At 28.5% G+C, this 11,731-nt stretch overlaps 1 protein-coding gene across 1 annotated transcript; it reads left to right on the forward strand.

The window, feature by feature from the left end:
* The first annotated feature begins 187 nt into the window (after nt 1–187).
* On the forward strand, nt 188–11,303 carry LOC112680969. The gene is made up of 11 exons (XM_025551227.1): nt 188–391; nt 449–623; nt 939–1,196; nt 1,287–1,831; nt 1,913–2,140; nt 2,267–2,390; nt 2,481–2,621; nt 2,772–2,894; nt 2,984–3,895; nt 10,809–10,976; nt 11,053–11,303. The coding sequence occupies exons 1-11, from the start codon at nt 188–190 to the stop codon at nt 11,301–11,303; spliced, it is 3,129 nt and encodes a 1,042-aa protein (XP_025407012.1).
* The last annotated feature ends 428 nt before the right edge of the window (nt 11,304–11,731 follow it).

Below are 11,731 nucleotides of genomic sequence, written 5' to 3' on the forward strand. Positions count from 1 at the left end.
ATGAATAAATTGTGTAATTTTTGTGATGCTTTAAAATGGCCTGGGGAATCTCCAGGACTGTGCTGTTCGAACGGTAAAATTAAATTACAATCCACCAGAACCGTTACGTAGTCTTATTTTTGGTGAAAATATTACAAAATCTAAATTTTTTCGGACTGCAATTATAAAATATAATTGTGCGTTTCAAATGACCTCTTTTAAAGAAAAACAAATTTTAGATAGTACATTTATGCTAACTTTTAAGAAACAAGGGCAAATATATCATACTGCAGGCAGTTTATACCCCGTGGATTCAAGTGAACCAAAGTTTTTACAAATATACTTTGTAGGTGATGACAATTCAGAAGTTGAATTAATGCATAAAAATATTCTTAACCTTGACCCCATAATTGTAATCGAGTTACAAAAAATGCTTCATTTACATAACAATCTTATAATAAATTTTAAGGCTGCTATAGATTCACAAGAATATGAAAATATCGAAAATTTAAATATAGTTATACATACAGAACGAGTAACCAATGGCAATCATCCTGGATGTTTTAATGCACCTTCAGTTAATGAAGTCGGTATCGTAATAGACGGTCAACAATTTGAAAAGCGTGATATAATTCTGAATGGTCGTAATAATACATTGAAACGTATAAATAAATTACATAGATCATATGATGCCCTACAATACCCTCTCATGTTCTGTCGCGGTGAGGACGGATACAACATCGCTATTCCGAAATTTAATCCAATGAAAAATCAAGCAGATAAAAAAAAAATTTCAGCATCTAACTTTTATTCGTATAAAATTATGATAAGGAAAAATAATAGCAACTATTAACATTATTTTCGGCAGTTATTTAACCAGTATTTGGTAGATATGTACGCGAAAATTGAGACAGAACGTCTAAATTATATTCGCTATAATCAATGTAAACTACGCGTAGATAATTATATACATTTGCAAGACTCTATTAATAATGACATTGATTCTAAAGAAATAGGACAGTTAGTTGTTTTGCCATCCTTATTTACAGGTGGTCCAAGATACATGCATGAAAGGACCCAGGATGCTATGACTTATGTAAGATTATATGGAAAACCAGATATATTTTTAATATTTACGTGCAATCCAAATTGGTCTGAAATAAAGGAAAACTTATTCCATGACCAGCGGTCACAAGACAGACATGATTTAATTGCCCGTGTTTTTCATCTAAAAGTTAAAAAATTAATGGATTTAATCACTAAATCAAAAATATTTGGTAGTGTAAAATGCTTCGTGTATTCAATAGAATGGCAAAAGCGAAGTTTGCCACATGTTCACATTTTAATTTGGTTGGAAAATAAAATCCGACCTGACGATATAGATTCCCTTATATGTGCTGAAATTCCTGACCCAATACAAGATCCAATTTTACACGAAATAGAAAGAAAAAATATGATACATGGTCCATGTGGTACCTTTAATGTCAACAGCAAATGCATGTATAATGGAAAATGCACAAAAAAATTTACTACTACAACTATAATTGGAGAAGATGGTTATCCCAATTACAGAAGAAGATGTATTAAAAGTGGAGGATTCAGTGTGAAAATTAGTTGTAATGGTGTATCTATTGATATTGAGAATCAATGGGTAGTACCGTATAATCCAGTTCTTCTAAGATTATTCGATGCTCATATAAATATTGAACATTGTAATTCCATTAAAGCTATTAAATATATTTGCAAATATATTAATAAAGGTTCAGATCAGGCGACATTTTCTGTAGAAAACCAAAGTAAAGATGAAATAACTGAATATCAATCTGGTAGATACATTAGTTCTTCAGAAGCTGTATGGCATATTTTATCTTTTCCTATACACGAGAGATATCCTTCTGTTTTCCATTTATCTGTTCACCTGGAAAATGGTTAGCGAGTGTATTTTACCACAAATAATGTTGCTGAAAAGATAAGCAAACCACCAACAACTACTCTTACTGCATTTTTTGAATTTTGTAAAACTGATAGTTTTGCAAAAACTTTATTATACCACAAGGTGCCAACATATTATACTTACAACAATTCAAAATTCAACAGAAGAAAACGTGGTACACCTGTTGATGGTTATAAAGGTATAATGAGAGACACGACAATAGGAAGAGTATACACAATGCATCCGAATAACACAGAATGTTTTTATTTACGTATATTACTACACACAGTACCTGGCCCAATTTCATTAAAACAACTAAAAACGGTAAATGGACAATATTATTTTACTTTTCAGTCCACATGTTTAGCTTTAGGTCTTCTAGAAGATGATAAACATTGGGATGATACTATGTCTAAAGCCAATCTAACAAAAAATTCATCAAAGATTCAAAATTTATTTGCTATTTTAATATCCTTTTGCCAGTTATCTGAACCATTTAAACTATGGAATAAGTATAAAAATGATTTATCAGACGATTTTAAACATAAATTAAAAAATGAATATTCAGATTTAGAGTTAGATTTCACAGCCTACGATCAAAACAAGGCATTAATTTCTATAGAAGACCAAGTCTTATCGTGCGTAGGAAAATCTTTAAAAGATTTTGGATTGCCAAAACCTCACAAAGATAACATAAAAATCATAAGTCGTGAATATCTACAACAAACAAACTACAATATCACAGATTTAATGGAATATGTTAATAACAAAACAAATTTGATGACTACAGAAAAAAATAATGTCTTTAATCATATTATTAACTGTGTTGAGAAATCAACAGGTAATGTTTTCTTTTTAGATGCTCCTGGAGGCACTGGAAAAACATTTATTATTAATTTGTTGTTAGCAAAAATCCGATCATCCGGTAAAATTGCTATAGGTGTGGCATCATCGGGAATAGCATCAACGTTAATCCACGGTGGTAAGACTGCACATTCAATGTTCAAGCTACCAATAGACTTAAACATTACCGAAAACCTAGTTTGTGATATAAAAAGAATTTATCATTAGCCAAAGTATTAATCGATTGTGTACTAATTGTGTGGGATGAGTGCACAATGGCTCATAAATCGGGTGTAGAGTCTTTAGATCGAACACTACGGGATATTCGGTCATCGGATAAAACTATGGGAGGCATCACGTTAGTATTTGCGGGTGATTTTAGACAAACATTACCGGTTGTTCCACGAGGAACAAGATCTGATCAAATAAATGTGAGCCTAAAATCATCTACGATTTGGTTGAAAGTCAAAAAATTGTCTCTTACTGTAAATATTCGAACCAAATTAACAGGAGATTTACACGCAGGAGAATTTTTTACATTACTCTTAAAAATTGGTAGTGGGACTGTAAATGATAAGGATGGGTACATCACAATTGTAGAAAACCTAGTAGTATCGACAAATTCGTTGGAACAACTCATACAAAATGTGTACCAAGATATTAATAATTTGAAAAATCTAAGTAGTGGATGGTTATGCGAACGCGTTATTTTGACAACCACAAATAACCGAGCTGACTCAATAAACTCGCTAATAATTAGTGGATTTCAAGCACTAGAAATGAATTACTTTTCTATCGATACAGTTGTTGATAGTGAAGAATCTGTACATTTTCCTACCGAGTTTTTAAATTCACAAACACCATCTGGTATGTCCCCTCATAAAATATCACTGAAGGTGGGAGTTCCAATCATATTATTGAGAAATTTGAATTCTCCTAGATTATGTAATGGGACTAGGCTCCGTGGAACCTCTCTTACAAAAAATATAATTGAAGCTGAAATTTTGACCGGATGTGCTAAAAGTGAAAAAGTATTTTTACCGAAAATACCATTATACACCAACGATTTTCCAGTTAAGTTTAGAAGAATTCAATTTCCAATAAAAGTCTGTTTTGCAATGACAATAAACAAAGACCAAGGTCAGACTTTAACTTACTGTGGTGTAGATTTAGAAAATAACTGTTTTTCACATGGGCTATTGTATGTGGCATTGTCTAGAGTTGGAAGACCTGACCATTTATACGTTTATGCACCACAAAATAAAACTAGGAATGTGATATAGCAAGAGGTTTTGACATAATCCATATTAAAATTGAGCAACTACGTAAAGATTGATTTGTAAATATTATTATTATTATTATTATTATTATTTTTATTTATAATTCAGCTAATACTACTATTTAGCACTTGATAGCATTAAGTAAAATTAAGTAAAATACATTTTTTTTCTCCTGTAAAACACACAAATGTGTGTTGATTTAACAATTTCATTTTGAGAAAGCACAAACTACACACGGGCGAAGCCGGGTTATTCAGCTAGTATGCATATAAATATTCTTAAACCTAAAATATGCGAATTGGTACAAAAAATAACAAAATATGTAAAATTATGCAACAAAAAATTTTATATCAGAAACATACATACTATGAATCGAATTTGTATCGAATCAGAATTTCAATATGCACTTTCTAGACAAATATGCAAATGCCTTAAGTTCCTAAGAAGTATATTTATTATAGATGACAACGTGATTTTAAGAAAATAAAAACCACCCAAATTGAAATCGTCATGTCAATTTCTGTACAGGTAAATAGAGGAATATACAATAGGTTAAACACTTAAAATGTTTGCATCGAAACAAATAAATTTTTTTTCAAATAATCACACGTGCGGTGTATGGTGTATATGATTTATATGGTAATACTTAGTATTTTCAATTACATTATAAGGTAGTGGTAACAACTATCATATTGTTTGTAATAGCATTTAGAAAATGGTAGACATATAGGTAGGCATATATATGAATAAATCAATGGATACAGAATATAGTAAATAAAACTTTTTATTAGGTACATTTTTATAAAGATAAAAAACAATTTATAATACACTTTATATATTAATCAAACATAAATAAAAATTACAATATAAATATAATAGTATTGTATATATACACATATATATATATATATAAATATTTTAAAAATTACAAGATATATATGTAAAATCATCAGACATAGTGCTACAAACACATGTACTATTTTCTATTAAAAGATTATTAAATGAAATACATATAAGATCATTACAGTTTTTTATTTCATATGCCTGTAGATACAATATAAAACTATGTGTAAGATACAAAATATGCAAAATAATATAACTCATGAAAACTTAAAAAAATTATAATTACTTGAGCATTAGGTGATAACTTTGATTTCAAATCATTAATCTGTTTAAAATTTTGGAACGATGTCCAACAGGAAGACAAAGCTCACGTACCATAGATTCACTTAAACTTAAAAAAGTTTCTTCGTCTACTTCTTGATCTTAACATAAAAATATGATACTATCATAGTAGAAATTCCGTTGTAAAACGTAAATTTGTTAATTTAAAAACTAAAAATATTACTAACTTATTTCTTTCAATGATAAGTCAAAATATGAATGCTATACTAAAAATGTTTTAGAACTTACATTACATTTAGGTAGGTAAATGAATTATACAAATAATAAAGCAGAATACTAGAATATAAATTATAATACACAACTGTATGTACCAAGCTATAACATAATATTAGATAAAGGCATAAAATTGTTTAGTTTAGATAGTAGGTACGCCATAATGGTTAATGCGAAGATTAACAAGTCACCTTAATCGTATCGTATGCGCGGCTATGAAGCGAATAACAAATAACTGGACTATGAAAAATCCATATAAATGTATATTATTATAATTATATTAAATTATATAAATGTAATTATAGGATATTTACTTGTAAATTCTTGTACAATATCTTCTGGAATCTTTAGTTTGTTTAGGTTTTTAAAACATAATCGTCCATTATTAAAAATTAAAATAAACAGAGACGCCTTGCAAATGAAGTCTGTACAATCAATATACGACAGTACTACGACTTACAAGAGAACGCTGCGGCACAACACCATGAATCGGTCGTTGTGCGGCCTAGGTGGTTTTTTTTGATATAAATCTATTTTTAAATATACATATAAAATTGTATTCGTAGTATTGTTCTTACAACCATGTAAAAGGTAGACAGGACCTATTGAAATAGTTAAAAACAATATTAACCATATACTGTGGTTGTATATACCGGTTCACTGTAAAATGCATATTATTTAGACCAACAAAAGACTTTTGGTACTGTCAACTATGCGTTTTAGTAAAAGTAACCGTCTATATAATTTGACAAACCGAAACAAATACAACCATTTACTATAGCCAAATTATTTTTCTTTGTAAAGTTATGGTTAATTTTTGAATTTAACATATTGAATGTAAACGCCCATAAGGGTTCAGTACAGAAACACTAACAATAACTAAGAATGACATCAAACATAAACGAATAATAATAAGTAATAACATTATAAAACATGACATTAAGTATACAATCAACTATTAAGGAATAACGAGATAAACAATTTTTACAAGACTACAAGTTAGGTTACAAATAGAGATTTAAATTATTAACCATAGACTTTAACCTGCTTGATGAATCATTAAAGAAGTCGAACTGTTTTAATCTGTTACCTGAGGTAAGCATTCTGTTTAAAGGAGCAAAGTGGTAGTAGTTTTGTCGGAAAATTCAATATTATCGTGTTGTAAATTAATGACTTTAGTATTAAAAATTTTATCAACTAAGATATTTACGCCACCTCCTCTAGTGCATTTACTTGTCTTATTGCTCCTATCATTACGACATTACGATATATATTATAATTACCTAAGTCGAGTTCAGAGTCTAAAATATCAGTACTCAACCAGGTTTCAGTGAACATATAATAATCATATCTAAAAACTGGGATATTACATCTTAAGATATTTAATTTAGTTCGTAAGCCTCTCACATTTTGGTAACCACATAACTTTATTTCATTATGAACCCTGGTTTATTATTATTATTATTGATGGATTATTACTGATGGAGCGAGTATGATAAATTAGTTATTTGAGCAAATTATTGGGATACCATTTAAAATATTTTGTGACTGAATTTGAATCTCCTTCTAAAAGTTTTTGCCGAAGAGTACCTCTCAGTGTTTTCATATGGTTAGTTGGTTAATTACCCAAATCTGTCTGTGTGCCCACAATTTATAAATTAATATTCTATCAAGTATAATGTTTTTACCCTTATAACCCCTTTCATAAAATTTGACCTAGCGTTTTTAATTTTTAATTCCTTTTAACCCATTTAACCCACTTAGAAGTTGAATTTCGAAAAATGAGGTAATAAATAAATGATTTATTATTTGTATTACAGGGTATGTTTTATACCAAGTTTTAACATTTTTTCGATTAAATCCATTCTTTGTGGGTTTTTAAATCATAAAACAAATCTTCTGATAAAATTGCATAGGTAGGTACTCAAAACTTCAGCAATTTTGCCAAGCGATAATGAATTAGTAAATCATAGCAATGGGAAAAATTACTTTAATTAAAAAATTAATTAAAAAAAAAGTGATTTATATCAGTTATTACTAGAGCTCGGAAGTTGTAGGAGTTGCATATTTTTCTGTATATTCTCAATTTATAGCAGACCAAGCTAGAAATCCATTCCATACAAAAACGAGTTTAAATACAACAATTAAAAATGCATTTTTTTGCATATTTTGGCAATTTTAGAAAAAAGTGCATATTTCTTTATTTTCATATGCTTTTATGCATATTTTTTAATTTGTATGAGATTTATATGTCTGTATAATATTTTCTAAACAATTTGAAGTTTTCTTTCATTTTATTTTTGATTATTTAACGTACTAGTCGCCATACCTTACCGTCGTTATATCATTTTAATTTAACGGAGTGTATTTATCTTTATAGTACTAAGGTGAGCACTATTTAATATTATCAACGTTATCATTAATATAATAGCAATATGGTAAGTGTATTATTAATACTAACGTTATATACAATTATACATTAACCATAATTTCATCAGATGTTGAAGTTTTTCGCGCTACAAAAATATACTTTCAGACAATCATTGTTCGTTTGATATGGAAAATATAAAGAAAGTTCTGATTCTTTAATGCGATACGTTTACAGGTATGACAGTCACAATAATCTATAGGTATGTTTATTGAATTAATAACAAATAAATAAAAAATTTTCAAATAACTTTCATTCTGTTTTTTTTTTTTAGATTGAAAATATTACAATCCATAAGAATCACCAAAAAAATTTTGAATTTAATAGAAACATAAAAACAAAAATTTGTTTTGTATACTTAGTACATTTTTTTTTTAATATTTAATAAAAAAATGTTTATATATTAAATAATTTTTTTTTTCATATTTAACATTTTTTCATGCATATTTTGCCTTTTTTAGCTCCTACAACTTCCGAGCCCTAATAAATTACTCTAGTAACAATTACAAGCTTGAAAAATAAAATAACTGTAACTGTTATTTTAATTTTAAATTGGTTGTTGTTACTTTTTAACAGGTATTTTTTACACTAACAAATGTAACTCGATAAAATCTGAAAAATAATGTATCAATTAGTACGGACAATAGGTACATATTTTTTGTTCAATAAATAATAAAATATTTTAAAAATTTTAAAAATCTTGTAATTTGAAGAATATTTAACTAGTAATTTTTTTTTTCAGGTGATACTATACAGCCACAAATATAATGATTTTTATTTTACACAAATTCTTTATGAACAAAATAACATTTGCCAGGTCACCAAATATAATAATATTACTTTTAAGAAAATGTATTTAATTATATTGTACATAGTGTTACATAAATTAATTATAAATAACTGTTATATTTTGTAATTCTTTCGATCGGTAGCTAATAAACACTAAATAATCTTTACTGAAAAATAACAGTAAAAAAAGGATGAGGAACCCTCATTTAGATATATGAAAATGAAGGGGTAGTAGGTACTATTTTTTTATTCTTGCCACACCGAAAAAATTATAGTTCAACGCCAGTGAACATTTATATATTTCTGTCACTAGCCAGTTAGAATCAAGTCTGTTGACGCGTTTAATGTTACTATTAGTTACAAAACACATAATACAATGGAGCATGTTATTTTTGATACTACTAGTTTTTACTGATATTTAAATGGGTTTTTGTGACTTTATAAACTAATTAAAAACTATATTCTCATTCCTCATCAAAATTTCACACTAAAAAGTATTGCTATCTCATTTTACCATTTTTTGGAACATGTTACCACTGATTTTAGCATACTCATATATAATATTGATTCTAAATGACTGATTTACTAATGTATACTAAAATAATTCATTATGAAATATTGGAAAACTTCCCGAGTTACATTTTCAGCGTAGCATGTCGATTTTTCATGACTGTTAAATTTAAACGTTTTATATACACGGTATGTGAACTGTGATATTAAAACATAAAAATTCAATCAAAAATTTTTCGGTGCTGTTTTTAAACCGTCGACACTTTAGTTCATGGTCAGGTTAGTTTTTGACATTAAACGGTGATGAAAATATGCAAATATACTAATTTAAATTAAATTATTCAATAAAAATATTACTGTGTACTACGTAGTTTTTTACACCAGTCTAGATACATGCCCAGGATTAAAATGTAGGACAGATTCAGTTATAATTATTTTAATTTATATAAGTAGGTGGTATCTAAACATTATTTCTTTTGTGTCAACTATTCATATTTTTAAATTTAATTTTAAAAAAATTATCATATCATGTAACACAATTTCTTCTGTTTGACTCGTTAATAATATTTAAAAATATTAAAAAATAAATAATAATAATAATGTAAAAATATTAATCATAACTAGAGATGTTAAAATACGGTATTTTATTTATTTTTTGTACAATACCGTATTATATCGGTATTATACCAGTATTATATCGTATAGAACCTTGCAGTACCTTAAATTATAAGGAATTTAACAAAGGTTATCACCCTATTTTTAATTATGAAATATAAATTATTTTAAAATAGAATAATTGAAAAAAAATGGCTAAAAAGTTAGAAAAAATTAAAAAAACAATACAAGAATTATTCACCAAATTAATATTTAGTCATGCTATCGATTTGCAATTATGATGTAGGTAACATTCATATGTATTAAATATATAGAAATATATATTTTTTTTTAAATAGAAATAAAGATAAAACTATACTTAATACTTTTATAGTTATGTACTATCTCATATACCTATATATTTACAATATTTGAATATTATATTAGTACATCCCGCATGGGATACCTTAATTGGTAACGGGAGTGACGAACCCGCGGACTCCAGTCTGTGGCGTAGGGAAAGTTGCGCTCCCATCACCCAATACACTCCAAAGTGTGTTGCAATAGTACCACGCTGACTTTAAATAGTTGGCGCGGAACGGCCCTCCAATCTTGGGGGTTGAAAGTCGGGCTAACAACCCGTCCTCACAAAAAACACTCAGTGAAACCATCAAAAAAGCCTCGGAATCGGATTGAAAATGGCAAACAACTGGAATCGGAAAATGGGCTACGTATAGAAACTTGGAACATCAGAACACTAAATAAACCTGGAGCTTTACAATATGTAGTCGATGCTTATAATAACTATACAATCGACATATTAGCAGTACAAGAAATAAGGTGGCCAAATAGTGGAAACCTAAAGAAAGACAAATAACAATAGTCTACAGTAGCACTACTAAGGGAAAGTATGAAAATAGAGTAGGTTTCATAGTATACAACAAGATACTACCAAATGTTAAGACCTTCTTAGCCTTTAATGATAGAATTTGCTATATCCGTATAGCGGGAAAGATATTTGACTTAATTATCATAAACTATTATGCCCCAATAGAGGAAAAAGATGAAGACATAAAGGACAAATTCTATGAAGAACTAGAAAGTGTATATGGCACTTTACCGTTGCACAGTATAAATATAGTAGTAGGTGATGTGAACGCGAAGGTTGGAAAAGAACATATGTATAGACCGGTTATAGAACCTAACAGTCTACGTGAAATTAGTAACGGAAATGGAATCAGACTGATCAATTTTGCACATTCAAAGAATTATATAATAAGCAGTATATACTTCCCCAGAAAAAATATACACAAACTCACTTGGAAATCCCCTGACGGAAGAACATTTAATAAAATTGACCACATACTTATCGACAGTTATCGACAGGAGATTTAGGGGATGCATAAGGAATGTGAGAACGTATAGAGGAGCTGATGCAGACTCAGACCACTACCTAGTGTATGCGAAATTTAACCTGAGACTGGCAACAAAATGGAATTTGGAAAAAAAAGAAACCTACAACAAAGAAGGACATATAAAAATTAAATGATACGGAAATAAATTATAATTACGTTGAGAAAATTGCACATAAATTACAAAATATTAATATAAATCAAATAACCTATAGTACAGAAACTGATACGATTTGGAACAGAACAAAGGAAGCGGTGATTAATAGTGCAACAGAGATTCTAGGAATGAAACCAAAAGAAAATAATAAAAACTGGTTCAACGATATATGTAAGAATGCAATAATCAGAAGAAACGAACTGAGGAAAAAAGCACTACAAAATACATCAGACGAATGCATAAGAGAATATGAAGAACAAAGAAAATTGACAAATAAAGCGTTAAGGAGAGAAAAACGTCTACACGAAAAGAAGAAAATAGAAGAAATAGAATTTAATAGATACAACGCAAAAAAGTTTTTCAAAATGACCGGGGAAATAAAAGTTGGCTTTAAGCCACAAACAAGGA

Source organism: Sipha flava, unplaced genomic scaffold, assembly GCF_003268045.1.
Source record: "Sipha flava isolate LNK unplaced genomic scaffold, YSA_version1 182_pilon_pilon, whole genome shotgun sequence".
In the NCBI taxonomy this organism is placed as follows: domain Eukaryota; kingdom Metazoa; phylum Arthropoda; class Insecta; order Hemiptera; family Aphididae; genus Sipha; species Sipha flava.